This window comes from Pantherophis guttatus, chromosome 2 (assembly GCF_059756535.1).
Source record: "Pantherophis guttatus breed Tessera chromosome 2, ASM5975653v1, whole genome shotgun sequence".
Classification (NCBI taxonomy): domain Eukaryota; kingdom Metazoa; phylum Chordata; class Lepidosauria; order Squamata; family Colubridae; genus Pantherophis; species Pantherophis guttatus.
The window spans coordinates 27111216-27134933 of record NC_142064.1 but is presented as its reverse complement, the minus strand read 5'-3'; the positions used below and the strand labels follow the sequence as shown (position 1 = coordinate 27134933).

General features: G+C 35.6%; 1 protein-coding gene across 1 annotated transcript in view; it reads right to left on the bottom strand.

The window, feature by feature from the left end:
• Nucleotides 1-23718, bottom strand: part of ITGA1 (integrin subunit alpha 1) — a 94034-nt gene that overhangs the window by 5324 nt on the left and 64992 nt on the right. Inside the window, exons 20-27 of the mRNA XM_034440854.3 lie at nucleotides 21980-22115; nucleotides 20405-20485; nucleotides 7856-7932; nucleotides 6442-6531; nucleotides 5820-5922; nucleotides 4928-5041; nucleotides 3002-3106; nucleotides 1425-1529 (exon numbers count right to left, since the gene is read on the bottom strand). Coding sequence (XP_034296745.2) covers nucleotides 1425-1529; nucleotides 3002-3106; nucleotides 4928-5041; nucleotides 5820-5922; nucleotides 6442-6531; nucleotides 7856-7932; nucleotides 20405-20485; nucleotides 21980-22115 — 811 coding nt within the window. The remainder of the gene's footprint in view (nucleotides 1-1424; nucleotides 1530-3001; nucleotides 3107-4927; nucleotides 5042-5819; nucleotides 5923-6441; nucleotides 6532-7855; nucleotides 7933-20404; nucleotides 20486-21979; nucleotides 22116-23718) is intronic.

Sequence of the window (23718 nt, the reverse complement as noted above, 5' to 3'; positions counted from 1 at the left end):
TCTGATTGACAGCTCCAGTCAGAGCTGAAGAAGCTTCTTGGATGAGAAGTGAAACGTCTTCAAAAGAAAAAAAAACAAGAAAGTCCAATTGCCTCTTGTAAAAGGCCCCTTGGGGCTCCCTTATGGTAAAATGGGAAATCCAAGCTGTGATGGAACAAATGGCTACATTTCTGTTTAGGCCAGTCTCTGCTTTCTTTGAATATTAACAACAATATCCTTTACTGAAAAATAGTTAACAGTATCTAGCTAGCCATCACTTTATAAAGACAATTTTGCTCTGGTTTCAAAATAAAGAATCTACCAACATCCATGAAAATTGTTAAGTATTATCAATAATTTTTTTTTAGAGGAAAGAAGGTAATTCTTCTTTTCACTCTACACTTTGTCTTAGTGAAAGGAAATTATTACCTGACATGCAACAGAAAGAAAAGTCTACAGGTTATTGTTTTACAACATTACAGTGCTATACTGTAATGTTTGATTGGCCTCAAACATATGTAGATGGGTAACAGTTTATGTTGCTCATTGCTTTAGCATGAAGAAACAAGGAAAAAAGAGGAGAACTTAACACATTTCTTTTCTTATGTCATAATAGTATACAGGTAGTCCTTGACTTACAACCACAATTGAACCCACATTTTCTGTTACTAAGCAAGACAGTTGTTAAGTGAATTTTGCCCATTTTATGACCTTTCTTGCCACTGTTGCTAAGTGAATCATTGCAGTTGTTAAGTCTGGCTTTCCCATTGACTTGGCTTGTCAGAAAGTCACAAAAGGATATCAGATGACCCGAGACACTGCAACGGTCATAAATATGACAATTTTTTGATAAATAATACAAATTTTGATCATGTGACCATGGAGATGCTACAATGGGCATAAATATGAAAACTGGTCATAAGCCATTTTCTTCGGTGCCATTGTAACTTCAAATGGTCACTAAATGAACTGTGGTAAATTGAGTACTACCTGTAAACGTACATTCTAATTATGAAACTCAGTATAGTTTACACTTTTACCTATTACCATCAAGAATTATTGAGCTAGAATTTCCATATTCCCAGTATGGCTAACATCTGGGAATTCTGAACATGAATAAAAATCAATAACTCTGTCAATTCCTCAGAATTTGTACCCATGTGCTTCAATCAAATTTGGCCTACAGCAAATACAATAGCAATAAAATTACATTAAATTGAATGTATATCAAGAAATACAGTTGAATTCAAAAAAAGTTGAATCACGATTAAAAAACCTGCCCCCTGAACAAATTATGTATTGATAATACAGCATAACACTTCTTTCAATAGAACCTTCCCAGCCAGTACCAATAAAGATGAAGTAAGTAGCATGTACCTATAATATGTATATGATTTTGATAAGATATCATTTTAAATTCTTAATAAACATGATAGCTCGCTTACCTTTATGAAAGTAGGCTTCCAGAGTCTGAATGAAATATTCACATGAGTTATATTCGAAGGTGCTATAGTGCAATTAATGGATGCACAATCATATCCATCACAATTCTGTATAAAAGACCATAAACACATCTCATTAATATATTTGCAAAATATAACTACCCAAAATAGCAAAATTTTAGATAACCTGACACATTCTCCATATCATGCTGAAATAAGTATGAAGTGTCCTGATAATAACAATGGTGACACCATTAAAGTTCAGTCAGTGTTCAAATTGCTCATCATTTTGCCTTCAGGAAGGCCCTCACTGCAGGCTATAATAAATAAAAATCTGTTTAAAAATCTAATAAGGATAATTTAACTAATGTTATTTGTTTAATCAATTTATATGGCTGCACATCTAGTGAATCTGCCTTTGGGGCCCACTTACAACATATTAAAACAATAAGAAGAAATATCAGCAAAGAAGAAAAACTACAATGGTCACTGAGGATAAAGCCAACCAAAACAAATAACAAACACACTCAATGGACCATCTAACCCATGGGTGTCAAACTCGCGGCATCACGATGCTGTCACATGACGTATCACAACATTTCCCGTGGAACTGGAGTGGGCATGGCCTGCACATGACGCATCTGGGCCGCGGGCCGCCAGTTTGACACCCCTGATTTAACCCATTGTTTCTCAACCTTAACAATCTTAAGATATTTGTGATTCCCCATGTTGGCTAAGGAATTACAACAGTTGAACTCCAAATATCTTAAAGTTGATGAGGTTGAGAAACACTGATTTAACCTTCCAACCCTAGCCTCCCAATACCCAGGCCTTGGAACACATCCAGGTCTTCAATGCTTTATGAAAGGCCAGCATTGTTGGGCCCACATCAAGAAACACTCCTGTAAATAATCTGACATGAAAGACTTTTTAGGTGACACCAGCATCTTAAATTGAACCCAGAAGCATTGCAACTCATGAAAAATCGGTGTAATATGGGCATACCAAGATGTGTCCATCACTGCTTACACTATTCATTTGTAGCTTCTGGATGGTCAAGGGCAGTCTTCAAAAATTCACCTGGGAGATGACTAAGGCATGAACAGTACCTCCTTGTCCAGGAAGAGGCACTCTTAATTCCTAGAGTGGATTATTTATTCTGACAGTGAAAATCTCTTGCATTAGCCATGACAGCCTTATTAACAGGCACCTACCAACATTTTATCAACCAACATTTTTATGATATGTAATTGTTCTAATTGATGATTGACTGAAACACCATCATGGACATTGATGGAAAGTTGTTTTTTAATCTCCTTGTCTGGAGAGATGGTGAAAATCAAATTTCCAAAGTTAAACATTTTAAAAGTCCATGTTGTAGATTTAAAAACATTATTTCCAATTACATTTCTAGCAATAAGAATATTATAGTTGCATATCATTGCTCTTAGCACAAGAAAAATATACATATGATTATATTCATATGATCACAATTCAACCCCAATTTAATATTATACACTAAAATGTATTATTAACTCCCCCCCCCAAAAAAAACCCCACATAAAATCAGGTATACATACTATGTTAGGATCCTTTAGAGGTTCTTGTATTCTTGATGTTGTGAATGGTTTGCCCATATCAATCTTAAACAAATCACTTGGGTGGCTGGATTGGCATTTTGCATTCTATCACAAGAAGAAAAAATGTAATGTTTTAAATATCTTGCAATAATTTTAACAGAGGACTCCAAGTCTTTCCCCAAAGATAACATCCCTTGACTATTTTCTGGCTAGAATGCTTTAACTGCTAGAAAAAGGATGATTGTCACCAAAGTCACTGCCCTCCATCTGTTCTCAGAGTCACTTTTCCTAATGAGTCAGAAAGCTACTCAACTTTCTGAAGAAACACAGGAGCTGTGTGAGAGAGCAAATCACTAGTTTCCTCTACCTTCATTCTTCCAGATCAGAGTACAGTAGAACCTCTGGTCACGAATGCTTCTGACCACAATCAAATCGTTTTCCAGCCAAAAAATTCATGATTTTTTTTTTTGGTGGCCGATTTCCCCTTTTGCACCATTTTTTTTGAGCGCCAAATTTCCAAAATTAGATTCAGGTCACGACCAAATTGGGTTGTGACCAAAGTTAAGGACTGAATTATGGTCGTGAGCAGAGGTTCTACTGTATACAAATTTTTAACCTCTGCTACTAGTTTTGGGCTACTTTAGCAATTATTGTTTTATTTTAGCATTACAATTTCTCATGCTTATATATTTAATTTTGCAGTTAATGTGAAAGCTTTATATAAAGTATACAAAAGTATATATTGAGCATAATAACAGTTTAACACTTGGCCAAAACTAAAATATATCAGAAATATTTCATTTTTTGTTATCATTGTGATTATTTATTGTTACATTCATACAATTTCTTTTCTTGGAGTTGATATTTGTATACAATAAGGGATGTCCTTTATTTTTTTATCACTGTTAAGTAGTTTGGGCTGAAAGGCAATGACTGAGCCTGTTATCCAGTGAGCTCCGTGTTTAAAACGGGAGTGAATCTGGGTTCCTTATGTGCCAAGTTGGCATCTTCATTACTATATCTTTTTTGGCTCTCTCAAATGCCCAAGTGGGTTTATATTCATATTTCCTCAATTCAATGTCTAATTATTATAGCAAAACTCCTTACTTGGTTTGAGACCAAGACCCCAGCATTCAAGACCTGAGGTGAGTGCCCATTTTTGCCTAGCTCATGCTCACCTTGCATGTTCAAAAGTATGCAAATGTGAGTAGATAAATAGGTACTACTTCGGTGGGAAGATAACAGCATTCCATGACATCATGCTGGCCACATGACCATGGAAATGTCTTTGGATAATGCTGGCTCATGCCCTTGAATCGAAGATGAGTGCTGCCCCCTATAGTTGGCAATGACTAGTTGTTAAATAGGAGTACAATCCACAGGGATTTCTTTCTTTTCCTTCCTTCCTTGGTACCCTCCAGGTATATTGGATTATATCTCTACTTATCCCAGATATGACACACATAATTCCCAATCAGTAGGATCAGCAGATCTCTTTTCTTGCAGTGATGGTAGTTTGACATAACTGGATGGGGTCAGTTTGCAGAAACATCTTTGATGTGATAAACCATGCTTGAAACCTAAGGCTCCAAACAATTATTTGTATCATGACGCACTACTTTGTTTTCCATGGTTATGTCTTATTGATATAGATAATGTATCTCTTTGGATTTAGATTATATAGAGATCAGACAAATTGTTTTCTTAAATTATAACATTAGATAAATCAGAGATTATTTTAGAAGATAATTCCAGAGAGCATTTCATATTTTATCTAATTTATTATGACAGCCAAGTAGAGTCCATTTTCCCCCTTATAAATACCAATGGAAAGAAACAGATGGAACATTTACTCATTGAAGGACCCGTGTTGTGGAAATCAAAGTCTAATTTTGAGCAGTGTTAATTCATATATTGCCGATTTACCTCTGAATATGATATCCTGGTGAAGTAAAGGATTTGATTTTCATCTGAAATATTTTTTGGAAATGAGATTTGCAGTGCAAGCTGTGGCTGTAAGAAATGTTCTCCTTTCTCAATCTATAAAGATGAATGAAAGGCTAATTAAAAGAAAAATAAAAAAAAATGTTTTCCCTGTTGTTAACAGGTGCTACAGTCACTACTAAACAAATAACACAGTGTACAATTTTATTTCATAGCAGTAGATCTCTACGTTACCAAATTTGCATGCAAGGAAAATAATTATTTAAACATTATCTTAGAAACCAAGTGTCTATAAATTAAACTAGAACATATCCCTAAGGTAAAGAAAATAAATGATCTATGGTATATTTCCAGTGGCCATGTTATACCACACTGACACAACAACTTGTTTTGGTCTGTGGTTTGTTGTAAATATGTTTAAGCTTCTTACTATGGTAATTCCTTGCCAATATGGGTTCAAGGGAAAAAATGAAGCAAGAAGAATAAGTGGCATTTATGTTTCAGAAAAGTGTCTATAACTGACAAATGTTTATAGTTGAATGGATGAATTGTAGCTGTATCAAACCACAGTATTGAGCTCCTGCCAGAAGTGTGAATTTGTTTCTCCCCTCTGTAACAATATACACCCATCCCAAATCTGTCCTGAAAGTCTGGGTATCCTTTGGAGCAGATTTTTGGAGATGTGCAGGGGAAAATAAACAGGATAGTAAAAATTGGTGAGGTGACCGGAAGCTCCATTTGCAGAAAGTTCTGTCTAGTTCATAGAAAATGTTACAAACTGGCATAATAAAAATTTACCTGATTAAAAAAAAATACAGCACATAAATGTTATTTTTCAAAGTCCGCAACCAGAAAAAATGGCATTGTCTCTTACCAAGTAGTTTATATTAATTTCTTCTCCAATATTGTCAGTAGAATTAATGATTGCAGGTATTGTATCATTTGCAGCAATGATAATGTGATGCGAACTAGCTTCTCTTAAAAAGAAATAAAATAATGTTCAGTGATTTGGAATCACAAAATAGTCACACATGTCTCATTTCAGTCATCCATACAAAATAAAATAAAATGAAACAATATGTTTCAATATCTTGTTCATGAAATTATGGATTTAATAAACCTGAGATTTTTTTCTGAACAGTGCATGATTTTTCCTATGCAATTTATACAGTATGAAATTGTTAATCCATCTTAAACTAACTAGTGAAACACAACAGTCTAATTCCATTCTATTTAAATACCAGTTTTTCCCCAGATTAATCAGAGGTAAAACATTGATTAATTGAATATGTTTTCAGTGATGGAACAAGCCAGATAATATAGCATGCAATTTTTGTCATATATAAGATGTGGAACAGTTTAGTTGCTCTATTTACTTATGAAACAGTGCTACTACATGACTCTCTTGTTTTGGGAGGAAGAGACTATCTATCAACAGAACAGGAAAAAAAACCCATGGATGATTAGTATAAAAAACCGATAAAATCTAGTTATACCTTTTAAATATTAATCCACTTTCATATTTTATTGGAATTGAAATAGTTCCTCTGTTGTCTCCAAGAGTCTCATCAAGTTCATCACTATCACTAAAACAAAATATATTTTAAAAGTTGCTTTAAACCACAACCTATTTTAACCAACAAGCTACGATACTCAAAACAACAACCCATGTTTTGCCTTATTGTTACATTATAAAATTATTTAATGTTTACATGTAAAGAAAAGAACACTTGAAGTGGAAAAATGTGTAACTTAGAGTCAACTTAATTGCTGAGAGGAAAGTTCAGATTTAAAATAGCCAATTAAGTATGGAATCCAAAAGAAATGCTTTTGGGGCAACAATTAATTAATATCTATGCTGGTTTATCAAGATTTGTAGATGTAATCAGCAACTTAAGAAATAGTGACCAACGAAATTTAATGACAATTTAAGAATGTCAGCAGTCAATCAAATCATAGGATCATTGCAAAATACTGGTATCAATAAAACATTAACTCATATAAAGAAGCAAGGAAATATTTATTGATGTTAGAGCAGTAGCACCAGCACTTAGACTTATATACCACTTCACAGTGCTTTACAGCACTCTCTGAGCAGTTTACAATGTCAGCCTTTTGCCCTCAACAATCTGGGTCCTCATTTTACTGACCTTGGAAGGATGGAAGGCTGAGTCTACCTTGAACTGGTCAGGATCAAACTCTTGACTATGGGCAGAGTTAGTCTTCAATATTGCATGATAATCATTGCACCACTACCAACATGCTGTCAGGTTTCCCCCCCCCCCCCAATTCAAGACCTTTAAACTTTTATTACACTATAAATGGACAGAGTATTCTACCCTTTGAATTTCTTTATCAGATAGAAATCTTTTTTTCCTTTCATATTTCCTTTCTTTATTAAGTTTTCTTAATTCTACCCAAAGCCAAAAACCGCATAAGAACATTAAACCTTCCACTAAAGGAGTAGATAATGAATCTGATTTAAGATTTAATAGTTTGGATGCTTAAATATGCTTATGCTATAAATGGAATTTACAAATGTTGGAACTCCATTCAATTTTTCTGATTTGAATTAATATAAGATTTGCCATTGGTTAAGCTTTCATTAGTTTCAAATTTACCCTTTATTAATCCTTTTAACCACTTACATTACCATTGCTTTAGGTATTATTTTACTATATTGTCATTCATTCTTTTATTACATTTTAATCATTCAATGAAATTTATTATTTGATTTCACTCTTTTATATATCACCATTTAGCCTTTTATTCCAACAAATTATAAACCAATTTTCCTTTTGTGCAATCTTGATTCAGTGGAAACCCTCCATAAATTCACTGGGGGAACCCAAAATAAAGAGAGTGAACCCCAATTCAATCTAAAGTTGTGTAGATATTGATGGAACCAACCTTGTAACAGAAAAGTGAATTGTTGTATTTTCCAGGAGGTGGGACACATTGAATTGGAATGCTATTTCAAAGAAAATCTAAATGAAAAGAAAGTGCATAAAATGTCAGTGTTTATAATTAAATAAAATAAAACTGCAATTACATTTTCAACAAAAATTGAATACAATTCATCATTACATTTCCCCTTAGTAAAAGAAATGTTTTATTTTTATCTACACTGAGCAATTTATTTATTTATTTATTTGTCAGATTTATATGCCGCCCTTCTCCCGTAGGACTTGGGGCGGCTCACAACAATAAAACAACCCAACAAATGATAAAAATTAAATGTCAGTGTTTAAATAAATAGCAATAAAATGAAGATGAGGTTGTAAAGTCTGGGAGAGGTCCCTAGTGTACACATACCCACACACGTTGTGAAGTTCTCATGCACATTTGGACTAATGATTCTATATAAATATATTTATATAAAATTGATATAAAATCTGTGCATATGAAAACAAAAGGCAAAAAGGCTGTGAATGACAAAATAATCCTATTGCTACAATTCATTTGACATTTTTGTTTTAATTTAGAAATATAACTTGTAGGTATGAACATGGACTTAACATTTGAAAATTGTTGCTTAAAATATTTTTATAATGCCCATCACATAGATTTCCTCCAACATATTATTAATGTTCAGCTTATAATCTTAAAATAATGTAACCAATAGTTATGAGTAATGCAGTAATTCCATTATGGATTGACAACCGCTGATAGAAATGCAAGGATTTGAATTAAATCATGTTGTTGCATTTTTAAAATCATTTTGAATGTGGGCTATTAAGACTAAACTCTTTTTTCAATATTCCCCTGAAATGGTAGAGACAAATCTCCTTTATAAATAACTACTTCTTCTCCTTGTGCCATATCCATCATCGGATGTTGGCGATCATATTGGCAATCCTATTTTTATCAACAACCGCACAAAAAAGTGCTGCTGAGTTTTGTCCAAACCAGTCCCTTAGATTTTGAAGCCATGATGTTCTTCTGCTGCCTGGAAGTCATTTACCTTTCCCTGGAGGATTAAGTGAAGTATGCCGTATTTTTCCAGGTGTCGCATAACATGTCCAAAATATTCTAATTTTCACTTTTTTATGGTTTTGAGGATTTCCCTTGGCATAAATAAATAACACAGGCACCGAAAGAAGGAAATGTTTATGGATTAGAGGGGGGTCCCTGAAACTTGAATAGAGAGAGGTGTGAAATCTGCAGGAAGTATTTTAAAGAATAAGGAGGATGACTTTAACAGAAATGTGCAAGAACTGTTACCAAGGCAAAGGATACAATACAATTAGGCTTGCAAGGTTCTATTATTATAGCCAATCTCCACAAAAAGCTATTTTAGCCTTCCCGTAGGGTTGATTTCTTGGTCTGATCTACCTAATGTTCAATCTTGTAAATCCAGTTGTGTTGTAGACCCTCCCTTTCTTATACTTCAGTGATACTGAATATTCTTGTATTTTACTAGTTGATTTAATGGGATGCGGTGGCTCAGTGGCTAAAATGCTGAGCTTGTCGATTGAAAGGTCAGCAGTTCAGCGGTTCGAATCTCTAGTGCCACGTAACAGGGTGAGCTCCTGTTACTTGTCCCAGCTTCTGCCAACCTAACTGTTCAAAAGCACATAAAAAATGCAAGTAAAAAAATAGGGACCCCCTTTTGGTGGGAAGGTAGCAGCGTTCCGTGTGCCTTTGGTGTTTAGTCATGCCGGCCACATGACCACGGAGACATCTTCGGACAGCGCTGGCTCTTCAACTTTGAAACGGAGATGAGCACCGCTCCCTAGAGTTGGGAATGACTAGCACATATGTGCAAGGGGAACCTTTACCTATACCTTACTGTTGATTTAAGTAACATTTCACTTCCCCTTTGCCAATTCTTTCATATTTCTGACAAGCTTATGTCTCTTTCTCTCTACATGTACAGAATTAATTTTCCTCTATTGCTTTAACACCAAGCAAACCAATTGTTTCTCTGTTCTAATTCCTCTGGGTTTCACTAGCAGGTTTTTAGCTTTTTAAAGAGGGTTTATATTGCACTCAACAGAAAGGCTGCTTTGTATAAATATATTTCATGAACAATGTAGCAAAAAGCTGCAAGTAGTAAAGGTATTTTGCTTATAAGGCACTGGAGAAGATATTGTGGGAAAGTTTATTTTTAGCCAAGTTCCTGTCGAGGCAACTGAGCCAGATGACAGAATATGACAATCTGGTAAAAAGAACAGAATTCCACATAAATTATTCTTTATGAAGTCTCAGTCATACAGAAAGACTAAGAAGAATGGCTGGATGCTACCAGAACAGCTGTTCTGTCTTCACTGGTCAATGTGAGTGAAGGTAAGAAGTATATTTTAACATGAAGGATCTTTCATCCCATCATTCTAAAAGGTTGCAGCTGTTTTTGGTCTTGCTTTGCCTAAAGAATATGTCAGATGTAAATGCCTTATTCTCCAATGTGTAAATAATGTATATATGGAACATCAGAGGTTAACTTATTCTTTGGACTTTAATGTATTCATAACTTACCACTCCCATTCCTAGCTCCACCCCTTGTATATATAAGGAGCCACCCTCACCATTCTCGTTGCTTCTACCTTGAATATTCAGTGAATATAGAATGCCTATCATAATTAAAAAGAAATATATTTAAAGCTCTAACTCCTATTATCTTTATTGAGTCTGATCCTGAAAATATTGCAACAAGCTGGTAGCAGAGGATGGTTAATTGACTCAATAAGTAATTAAAAATGTCCAAGAAAGATAGGCCCAACACCAGGGCCTACAGCAAAGAAATAGAAACTGATCAAGAGATGATCAACGAATCCACCAATGCGATTTCGAGAGAATCCGAAGAATACACCACTGAAGAAGAAGAACTAATGAGTGAAAATAATGACCAGAAAGAAATCGAAATAGAAAATAACGAACTCAGGTCAGAGATATTAAAGATACTAAAAAGCCAAAAGAATGATGAAAGTCTCATCGCGGACCTCCAGGAGATGCTGAAGAACAGCGGAGCAGCGAGAGAGAAAAACGTCATTAAAGAAAAACCCAAAGATCAAAAAATCGTAAGTGAGATGACTACTGAGAAAATAGTTGTTAAAAAGAAAAGATGTGATCCCGCGCGAAATTTTGAATGGCAGCCATCTTGGTTTCAACGAACTTCAAAAGAGAATGGAGCAGAGCCAATCAAAACGCTCAGTTCAAAATTTCTGGCGCGAAAAACACTATCAGACGAAGAAAGTGAGAAAGAAGTCTCAAACTCTTCAGATGATCCAAAATCAGAAAGTGAAGACGATTTAACAAAATCTCAAGTAAAATCAGCAATGAAAACGCTTTTTGCTGCTTTTGGGCCAAGACTGAAAATTACCAAGACATCTACGAAGAAGCAAGAAATCAAACCGGCGACTCAAGACCTGCACGCTCCCATCCTGACTTCGAAAGCGACGACGCCCGAGCCCAGAGAGCCATGCCGATTTCGCCCTACACCACAGACAAAATCGAATACCAACGCACACAAAAAGAAGAAAAGAACCGTCACCACCACCAGAACCCCAAAAACCGAGCCAGAGACCGACTCATCTGAGGAGGAACGGATCGAGAGAGCTGAAAGGGAGAGAACCTTCCACGACGCCACCAAAGAAGAAATGAGCAACGCGCATGTGCGAAACTACGTAGACGACCCAGAAGGAATTGAACTGGCCAGAGAACCGCGCAGACTCATTGCAAGCATCCCAATGCCGTTCTGTAATTTCCTGCACTTGAGAGATCACGGATTGCCCCAGGTTGTAAGTAATGGACAGAATAATGTAGGTAACTTACCCAGTGACTTCCCAAAACTTAGAATTGATGGCATTAATTTACAAGAGTGGTATCAACAGCTTCAGGTTATTTTCATGAAAGAAAATTTACTATTCTTTATAACTAGCCCTCCAAGAAGACCTTGGACTTTAAAAATAGATTGTTTACATCATAGAGCATTTTTCATAATAATATCTAGCGTGTCTCCTGCAATGTATCATAGCATCAAACCAAACCTAACTGTATCAGAAATAATTCAATGCATGTTTAATCTATTTCACAGCGATAGCGTAGCTACAACCACAAGAATGTCTAAGGATTTCTTTTCCTCTAGAGTAAAACCAGGGGTTTCTATAAGTGAGCATTTGATAAATCTAAACAAAATAAGAGCTGAGCTACAATTGAGGGGGGAAGTGATTTCAGATCAAACAATGAAAAGTGTTATTATCAATTCACTTGATCCATCATGGGATAGCTTTATGTCACACTTAGATACCATTAATTTGGGATATTTATCCATAGAAAGTCTATCTAACAAATTGATAGCAGAAGACAATTCAAGAAAAAATCGATCCAGTAACCAAACAGACCACAAACCTTTTAGGAAAGTAGTCTTTCAAGATAAACATAATGAGGCCTTTAGATGCTACAATTGTGGATCCAGGGAACATAGTAGAAGAGACTGCCCCAAAGTCTCAAGAGAGAGACATAGACCAGAATATAGGAGCAAATATAATTACAGACAATCTTCCACAGATAGACACAAATATAGAAGCCCACCAAATTACAAAGAAGGTAGAGGGGGTAGAGAAAATTCAAAAGAGAGGAAATCTGGGTCACTGAATGGGCTAAATAAACAAGACAGCACCAGAACACAGCAGGATGAGAATAACAATTGGCTTATTGATTCTGGTGCAACAAATCACACCACCAACAACAAAAGTATATTATCTTCATTTATAGAAGATAAGTTTGTGATAAAGGTAGCTAATCAAGAAAAGGTTCAAGTACTAGGCAAAGGAAATGTGACCTTGCCTGGTCTAGGGAAAATAGAGGGGGTATTATTAATCCCAGAAATACCTCACAACATACTAAGTGCCATAAAATTAAGCAGAGAATCTGATATCAATATAGTTTTCTCAAAGGGGAAAGCAACTATAGAAAAGAACAAAACAAATGTAGGTACTGTAATGATAAAAGGAGGTCTACCCTATCTGATAACTAAAGAAAGATGTTTACATAACATTGATTCAAATATGGAAGATTGTATTGAAGCAGATGATGAAAATGTCAGTAACAGTGACAATGATGAGTGTAGAATAACTCATGATCACAAAAATACATACAAGGAAAAGAAACCAAAAATAGGTAAACCAATTCATGATGAGTGTGCTCACATCTTACACAGGAAATTAGGACATGCAAGCTTTCCTGTAGTACAAAAAATGACTGAACACGCAGAAGGTGTCAAAATAAAAAATTGTGAAAATTATTTGGAATGCTCAGTATGTAAGTCCACCAAACTAAAAACCAGTCCCAGACCAAAAAAATCTAACAGATCAACTAACAATATTTTTGATTTGGTACATATGGACTTAGTTGGTCCATTAAGTCCCTCAATTACCTATAGAAAACGTTACTTCCTAACAATAGTGGATGACTACAGCCGATATGGTTTTGTTTACACATTAAAGCACAAGGATGAAACATTTCAGAAATTTAAGGAATTCTACAAACGTATAGAAACACAACATAATATCAGAATAAAGCAAATTATGACAGATAGGGGATGTGAGTTCATGTCTAAAGAATTCTCCCAATGGTTAAAGGATAGAGGAATGTTACATTTCACGTCCAATCCTTTTTCTGCATTTCAAAATGGAGTTGCAGAGAGGAAAAATTCCACACTACAAACCATGATTAGGTGCACATTAGAGGATGCTGGTTTAGGCAAACAATTTTGGTCAGAGGCATTACATTATTCGAATTACACTCAAAATAGAACCTGGTCCAGTATTGTGAATAAGACACCATATGAGGTGATGTACAATAGAAAACCCAAATTATCACACATGCACATATTTGGAGTCACTGCAGACGTACACATACCTAAACAATTGAGGAGAAAGGGAGAAAACGTATCCAGGAGATTAAGATTCATGGGATACGAAACTGGAACCAAAGGGTACAGATTTATTGATAGTAATAACAAATTTATAGTATCCAGAACAGCTGTGTTTCATGAACAGGCCAATTGGTCAAAATTGCACCTTAATGAAATATTTCCTAATAAATGTAAAGATACGATATCTTGCGAGGAAGGAACAACAGAAAATCAAAATATTAACAAAAGTAAGAACAAAACCAAAACTTGGACTAATAGTCAGCATAAAATAAAGACAGACACATTAACAAAAAAGGAAGCTAGATATTTGCATGATAACCATAGCAAGCCTGAAAGAACTATTAGAAACAATAGAAACCAAATACCAAATAAATACAAAGATTACATAATGCATATGAATGGAGAACAAATAACACCTAATACATATGAAGAAGTATTGAAACTTCCACATGAAGAAAGAGAAAAATGGGAACTAGCTATGGAAAAAGAGATGGAAAGTTTACAAGGATTAAATGTATTCACACCTGCGATCGCACCTAAGGATAAAACAATTATAAGTACCAGGTGGATTTATAAAATTAAGAACTTAGAAGGAGGCAATACCTTATACAAGGCTAGACTAGTTGCACAAGGCTATGCACAAAAATATCCAGAAGACTATACTGATACATATTCACCCACAGTGAGAACAGAGAGTGTCAAAACAGCCCTTGTAGTAGCATCTGCACTCAATCTGGACGTATTCCAATATGACATACAGACCGCATACTTACATGCAAAATTAGATAAGGAAATATATGTAAGAGCACCACACAGTCAATACACTAATAAGAACGAAATTTGGTTATTAAATAAGAGTCTGTACGGATTAAAGCAATCCGGCAAAAGATGGTACGATTGCTTGGTAAAAGTACTTAAGACCATGGATTTCAACGCCACCACTGCTGATAACTGTTTCTTTGTAAAAAAGAGTAATGATCATATTGAATTTGTATTAATTTACGTGGACGATATTTTATACATTGGAAAGCATAAAGAGAGCAGGGAAATCTTTGTAAATAAGTTAAATGAACACTTCTCACTGAAATCTCTGGGTAAAGTGAATAAATACCTTGGTGTGCAAATTAACAAAACTAAAAGGGGATTCAAACTTACACAGAAAGATAAAATCATCGAACTCCTAAACAAATGTAACTTAAATAATGCTAAAACCTGTGACACCCCTATGCAAACTGATTTTCTTAGAAACACTGATGAATCTTCCCCTGAGTTTAAAGACAACACATTTTACAGATCAGTTATAGGTTCACTCCTTTATATATCTAATTGGACTAGGCCAGATATTGCATTACCTCTCAATCTATTGTCAAGATATGTTAGTAAACCAACCTTGTATCATTGGGAAGCTGTCAAAAGAATTCTAAGATATCTGAAGGGTACATTAGATTTTTGTTTAATGTTGGAACCCAATAATGACAGAGAACCAAAAATTACTTGTTATGCTGATGCAGATTGGGCTGGTGATACATCATGCAGAAAGAGTACTTCTGGTTATGTTTTTCTATTGAATGATTGTCCAGTTTACTGGTATACTGGTAAACAAGAACTAGTAGCCACTTCTACCACAGAAGCGGAATATGTTTGTTTGTCCAAAGCTGCAAATAACCTTGTATGGTTCAATGATCTGATCACTGATGTTTGGAAGAAACCCACCTTACCATTTATTATGCATGAAGACAATAAAGCGGCCATTGAAATATCCAGATCCGATGCAATTGGACAAAGGTCCAGGCATATTGATATAAAGTTTAAGCATGTGAGACAACTGTCTCAAGACGGATTCATTAAAGCAATACATTGCGATACTTCTGAACAATTAGCTGACATATTAACAAAACCCTTACCTTCTAAACAACACAAATATTTAACTTCTAAATTATATGTATTATATTGTCCTGAATCAGAATGTAATTGGTGTTGTGTAACGAACCGGCATTTAGAGGGGGATTTGTCAGATGTAAATGCCTTATTCTCCAATGTGTAAATAATGTATATATGGAACATCAGAGGTTAACTTATTCTTTGGACTTTAATGTATTCATAACTTACCACTCCCATTCCTAGCTCCACCCCTTGTATATATAAGGAGCCACCCTCACCATTCTCGTTGCTTCTACCTTGAATATTCAGTGAATATAGAATGCCTATCATAATTAAAAAGAAATATATTTAAAGCTCTAACTCCTATTATCTTTATTGAGTCTGATCCTGAAAATATTGCAACAGAATAACTAGTGGAACTCTAACTCATTCATTTGGTGACATCCAGTCAAAAAGAATGTGTGAAGTTTCCGAAAGATGCCCTAATTAATTCATCAGCCATGAGCCAAACTTCAAAAGAAATAGTCATTTATTCGGAGCAACATTTCGGCAATATTCGGATGCAGTTAGAACTAATCCCATGTAGATTTACGTTCCCCTATGACCCTGTCTCTCCCCTCCTCCCTGGCCATGTTATAAATCACGTTCTCCAATTAACCACTTTGGCTGGCTGTGAAATCCAACACCCTCCTACTGATTGCGGTAAGAAAGCATCTATGGAATGTAGCTTCAGTTAGGGAACATCAGAGCATCAGGACATGTCTAGAGTGGTTTTTAATGGTCTCTGAGCTTGCTTGTTTTCTTGCAGTTGTTTCATTATCCAGGCTAGGTATCATCATCAGTTCTAGTCATGATGTTACCTAGTTTGGATAATGATACGTCTGCAAGGAAACAAGCAAGCTCAGAGACCACCAAGGACTCCTCCTACAAATATTCTCCTTCATTGGTATCATCTCTAGGGTAATTGAAGTAGGTGGTATAAAATTGAAATAAGATATTATGCATATATAAATAAAGTACAGGGCTTTTCCTTCTGCTGGAAATATATGTAATGGGGGCTCACACTTAATATTTGTATGAGTATAATTAAATGAGTACTTTAAAAAGTGCAACTAGTAGTAATGGGAGAATAGGAAGGGCTGCGGCTGCATGAGATGGAGAATGGAAGATTCACTATTTTGTTTGGAAGTTTTCTGTCTCTCTCATGTGCTCGCTCTCTCTCTCTCTCTCTCTCTCTCTCTCTCTCTCTCTCTCTCTCTCTCTCTCACACACACACACACACACACACACACACACACACACACACACACCAGTGGTAGGTTTCTACCGGTTCGCCCTGATTTGGGCAAACCTGTAGCGGCGGTGGTGGGAGGCTCTGCGCATTCTGTGCGTTCACAGTTCCAAATCGGTAGTGAAGGTAAGTGAAACCCACTACTGACACAGAGAGGGGGTGGGGGAGCAAACAAGAAAGAGAATGGATCATAATTCATATATTTTAAACAATGATTTGTTGAATAAACTAACATTAGCTGAGTTCATACAAGAAGCTAAACCAGAAGGTGGACAGCTCTGGTCAAAAATTATGTTACATTGTTTCTCAACATTTTGAACTGGGAAATTAAAAATCTGTGCAGATCTGTTTTTAATTTTAAATATAATAGTTTTTACAGTTTTAATTTCAGCTATAATTTTATAAGATTTGGTATTTTTTGTGTTGCTTAAGATTCCTGAGAATACTACAGATGGCTATGGAACAAAGAAATGGATTATACAACAAATCCATCTCAAGTTCTCACCCAAGGCATGAGAGACCAGGCCTAAATGATAATATTTTCGCCTCATTGTGAGAAGACCTAACTCTCTTGAAAAGTCTATTGTATAATGCTGGGAAAAGAAGTGGGGGGGAAATGTTGACCATCAGCAAAATGGATGGACTTAATTTCAGTGCCAAACGAGTTCACTCCATAGAACTAGGTTGGGGACAGATCAGTCTGAAGAAAATCTGTCTATCTGGTTGCTAAGAATCAACATCTACTTGATGGCCTATGTGTGGGATCATGTGTACTTCATTCCTATTTTAGCCATAATAGTTCTTCCCTTTCCCTTTATGGCAACATTGATAAGTTTTAAATAAGCATTATGTTTAATAAATGCTGTTCACTAGGCTGGAAGAAGAACTCTTCATAAAATAATTGCAAATAAAGCAAAATATCGGTATGTACATGCTTTAATTTCCTGAATTACAAAGAATCTTTATGACGATTCAGTATATATTGATTGGTATACAGTAAAATTTACTGCAGGTTCGAATCTCGCCAAGGCTCAAGGTTGACTCAGCCTTCCATCCTTTCTAAGGTAGGTAAATTGAGGACCCAGTTGTGGGGGCAATAAGCTGACTTTGTATAAATATACAAAAGGATGAAGGCTATTGCTGAGCACATTGTAAGCCGCCCTGAGTCTCCGGAGAAGGGCAGCATATAAATCAAATTAAAAAAAAATGTTCTATTTATTTATTTTTGTACAGAATATACTATATATACTGCTTGGCTATTTCACTCTCCTGTTTTTCCCTTAAGGAAATAGAATATTTATAGGAAGTTCGCATGATCTCACACATAGGCCAGAGGCCAGGCCTCCCACATATCCTGTCGCATAAACTTCAATTCTCAGAGGAAGATCTGAATCAAGAGTCTGGTTGCCTGAACTTTGTCTAACTGGAGATAAACGTCTCTTCGGTCAGAAGCTCTAAGGAAGCAATTGCTCTTATGATCACGAAGCCATTAAGGCATGCTTCCCTGATTTCTGCAACCAGGTCCATTTTGCATCCAGGGGTTAGTAATATATAAATACATGTTACCCACAAAATGCAGCTTGGGGACACTTTAACCTCTTATTGTTTATGTTCCCATATAGGTTCTAGTCTGCTTCTATGATTTTCAGAATTCACATAAGACAAACCCTGTGCATTCCATTTGGTGTTGTTGGAAAGGGACATCTGGGAATTTTTGTGTACTTAAACCATCCAGGAATGTGAAATTTTTGCAATTTTCATAAAGAAAATAGCCAAAAGTAGGAAGTTCTAGTGTTATTACAGTAACATCTGAAATGCCCAGACTTCTCACCCTTTTAAATGCTCTGAAATTCAACCAATTATTATTTTCTTTAAAAAAAAAACACTTCCCTCTGTTATCTATTTATGATTTAAGATAAATTAGTAATTGGAATTTCATGTGAAATTTCTTGTGGAATTGGCATCTCTATCTGGTTGCTGAATTCACATAGGCCCTAGGTTTGCACACTCTAAGCAACAAGTAATCTAACTAAAGTTATATTGTTGTGCAAATGAACCAGTTAGGTGGTTAAGTATGTTTCAAGGCCAACTTTCTGTTCTTTTCAAGATCCAGACTAAAGTCCCCTCAACTCTGAACTGTTATTTTCCTGTTACTTTTATTGATACTTATCTGGAATTTGTCTTGTGATAACATCTGGGCAAACATCATCCTTCCTATCCCATGTATAGAAACTAAATAAGAAAGCAATAAATCCATCACATCTGATTATATCTCATTACAACATAGTTAAGTGCACAACAAGGATGGATTCCTATATGAGGAATGTTCTTAATTAATCAAACTAATTAAGAATATTCATCATATGAGAAGGTGCTTGAAGACAAAGCTCTAAATATGCATTCCATTTGCTGCGTCTCTATTTATTTCCTCTTTACTTTTAGTTTTTTTTAAAAAAAATTCTTGTTTTGCTTCCTGTGGGTTTGAATTGTAAATGTGAGATATATTAACTTTCTGCCAACTGGTAACCTCTGTTCATTTTAGGATACCAGTTGGAGAAATGTTGAAATATACACTTTTAATTCAGACACACAGTCATGCATGCATATATCTACACACATACAAATTCATACATACTATGAATTCTTAAAAAATGATAGTATGGAACTTTGAATGTTGGACACTAGAGGGAAGCAAAAGGAACCAAATAATACTATTAAAGGAAAAGAAGACTTTAATTTGACTTATTAAACGCAGAATGGAACCTCAGTAGAACACTGGACATATTGAAAGATATTTGTGAACAGCGGACTCAGAAGTTAATTTTAAGAGTGTCTGCCATTGTAGATAAACTATGTTTAAAAGATGTTATGGAAGAGAAATAGGTTTTATCCGATAAGCAGTGGTGGAATTCAATTTTTTTACTACCAGTTCGGTGGGTGTGATTTGGTTGGCGTGGTGTGGCTTGGTGGGCGTGATTTGGTGGGCGTGGCAGGGGAAGGATACTCAAAATCTCCATTCCCACCCCACTCCAGGGGAAGGAAACTGCAAAATCTCCATTCCCAACCCACTCTGGGGCCACCAGAGGTGGTATTTGCCGGTTCTCCGAACTACTCAAAATTTCTGCTACCGGTTCTCCAGAACCTGTCAGAATCTGCTGAATAGTACCCTTGCCGATAAGACTGCAACTGATCTAAACGTGGATTTAAAAATGACAGGCTACAAGAATGATATAGAAAAAAAATGCTACACTGGACACACAAAAGGACATACACACTTTTGGTTCAAGGTCTAGCCACCTGGAAAAAAAAGATGGCGGGAGGAGAACAGATATTTTCAAACATTATTTCTGTTTGTTTATATTTCAATATGTTATACACATCACCCCCACCAATTTACTCATCATCTTACCTCCTCATTGGGAGACAGGAAGGGATAGCCGACTTTACAAGTGATGTTCTGCCCGGTATCACAGCTGTCTTTTGGTATTTTCTGGATATAAAATGATAAGAAACCAATTATTTAAAAATAGTAATAATAGGAAAAAAAATAAATATGCCAAAACATATTTGCACATTAATCCCATCTTTTCTGGACTATATAGTCCCAAACTTTGTGAATTGGTGAAGAATAATTAATCTCTCTGTGCAGCTTCATGTCTGAGCAAGAACTGAAATTCCTTTAGGGCAGTGTTTCTAAACCTTGGTAGCTTGAAGATGGGTGGACTTCAACTCCCAGAATGCCCCAGCCAGAAGCGTTGGGGGATTCTGGGAGTTGAAGTCCAACCATCTTCAAGCTTCCAAGGTTGAGAAACACTGCTTTAGGGTCTAGTCAACTAGACCATCTACTAATCCACATTCCTCCATACCCCTTGCTCTGTCCTTCTGAAAACTCACCATTTCTAAAAACACTAAGGAGAGCTTCCTTATTGGAAGAGTAACAGCTGGGGATGATTTTAATTAGGACTCAAGACTTCAGGAAAAGTTTGAAGTTCTCTCTCCATCTGCCATGGCCCTGATATGGATTTAATCCTCATGTTCCTTATTCTTAAATAGAAATACAAATATTCACACATTTAACATGCAGGTCTTGATTAATACTTAATCACTATAAGGCATTTTGATGCAATTGTAAAGGTAATAAAATCATCCATGAGATTCAGTGCAGTCTTATACACCAGAGAGGCACATTTTCCCCTGAAAAGTGTGCAGAAAGTGACAAAAAAGTGGGAGAGAAAACTAAATTGTATTAATGAAATACAGTTAACAGGATAGCTTCTCTATGTACTGCATTCTATAATTTCCCTCTTCATAACATTAAACTATGAGAAGCAATGTGGATTCAAATCCAAGGCTTTCTGGCAACTGGTTGTACAATTGCTTCATATATCTGTTCAAAACTAAGTGTCACTGGATTAAATAGGGTCCTAGGACTGTGGCTTCAATCAATTATTTTTTTTAATCAACATTTTCCTCTCATGATAATGGTTACCAATCTTTGAAATCTCCACAGGATTGTTTGCAAAGGAACAATCAGTGGTGGGTTGCCCCCGGTTCGCAGCGGTTCTGTAGAACCGGTAGAAAAACCGGTGGGAGGCCCCGCCCACTGACTCTGATGTCATGAAAATGCTTCTGCGCATGCGCAGAAGAGCGCACGGCCCTGTTGCGAACCGGTAGTAAAGGTAAGTAGAATCCACCCCTGGGAACAATATATTATCATTTTAGTATTCTAATAAATATTCCTCATAGAATGTTTTTTTCTATGGAAAAAAAAAAAGAGAATGGCTCCCATATGGCTTCTGGGCTTCATGAGAAAATATGTGGTATAACTATATAATAAATAAACATCAGCGTAAACCTGTAATGTAGGAAAATCAATTATGGGCATCACAGGAACTAATCCTAATTTCTTTAAAGCGATCCTAAGCAAATAAGTTTGCATTACTTTTCTCCCCTCCCAACGAGATGATAATTTAAAAATATCTACCTCAATTCCAGAAAAAATAATATTTGGAGAATGTTGTACATAGACTCTTGTATTGTAAGCACTATCTTTTTTATTTCTGACCAACATTTGGACCCAGAATTTCAAATTATTCAGTTTGACGATGAATGGAGATAAACTGAAAAATATAAAAAAAGATAAAGATAGCATATCATAAACAAGTGTAGCACAGCTCTTTTTACATCTTAAACTATATTTTTTATTAAATCAGCAGCATATAATAAAGTGAGGAAAACCCCTCCAAAAAATTAGGTGGACATTTTTTGACAGTTGCAAAGTCTCATACAATTGGAGCCTTAAAATGGATTGGTATAAGATTGATCTACTGTTAGAAATGGGATACATTTTATTACTTAATCATTCTAGAGTTAAAAAAAGGGTAAGCCTGACATTACTGCTGCTGTTATAATATGAAGGAAGAATCCAATATTAACACAGATTTGGACTATTGCTAAAAACAACAGCCTAATATTTCAACTTTCTCCCAAGTAATGTTTAGTTTTGCAAAATAACTGTGATGTGACATCACATACTATGATTTCCCCTTTTTCTACAAACACTCAACCATAAATGGAGTAGGGAAATTTGCAGTGCAATGGTGAAGCTTCTTGGATGAGAAGCAAAACATTTTCTTCTTCTTCCTCGTCTTCCTCCAGGAAAAAAAGAAAAAAGCACCTTTGAGACAACTATGACTTGGATGACTGAGAATCTCCACAGACAGTTGGCTCCTATGTAACTTCTCAAGATTATGCATAGTTAACCCATATCTTACATGTGTAACTCTCAGCTGTTCTTTGTGATTACACAGTCCTTAGGGCTACTGCTGCCCATTCCTTGTCACAACCCAGATGATCAATGAGCACCTAAGTATGAAAACTCCTGTCCTATTCAGTCTGGCTGAATTTATCTTTTCCCAAACATAAATCATGTTTATTTATTTAATCACATTCAACGTTGCCCATCTGGATTCTGGATGACATACATAGTAATAATCAAGAATATACAAAGACCACTAAAAACAACTGACTTACAATAAAATTAAAAACAATATTAAAAAACAATAAAAAACACATTCATTTGTCAGAAAAAAATTGTTGTAAACACTGGCTTCTATTTTCCTTATGCACTTTTATTATGTGAATACTGTTGCAAGTAACAGGGAAATGAATTTTGTACATATTTCTGATATTTACATTTTTATTTTAAACAAGTTGCTTTCCCACATTGTGAGAGACACAGATTTTGGCATGCATCTGCAATCCATTAGTGGCCCAAATATGAAAATTATGACTGGAATGATGGGATGGGAGGAAACATAACCTCCCTAATGTCACAACGTTCCTAATTACATCCACAGAAGTACTGTTGGAGAGAAGAGAATTTTTATCTTTTCCCAAGAAAGCCTAATGTAACTGAGATAACCAGAAGGAATTCTTTAACATTGCCCCACCAATGACCCCATGTTTAGATCCATGAAATTGTTATCTAAAGCAATTCCATATTTCAAAAAATGTGGTGTTCCTGCTACAGAAGTCTGTCTTTCTCAATGATAACATGGGGAACTCTTAATTTTGCATGCATGCTCATGAACATATGGAGATCTCTCGATATGGTTATGCTGATGTTCAGCTTTCACTCTACTTCTGACTGAAAATGTGCACCTCTCTTCCAAAATAGGAATATGGTCCCCTTCAGCAGCCAGTGAATAATTCTTGACAGTT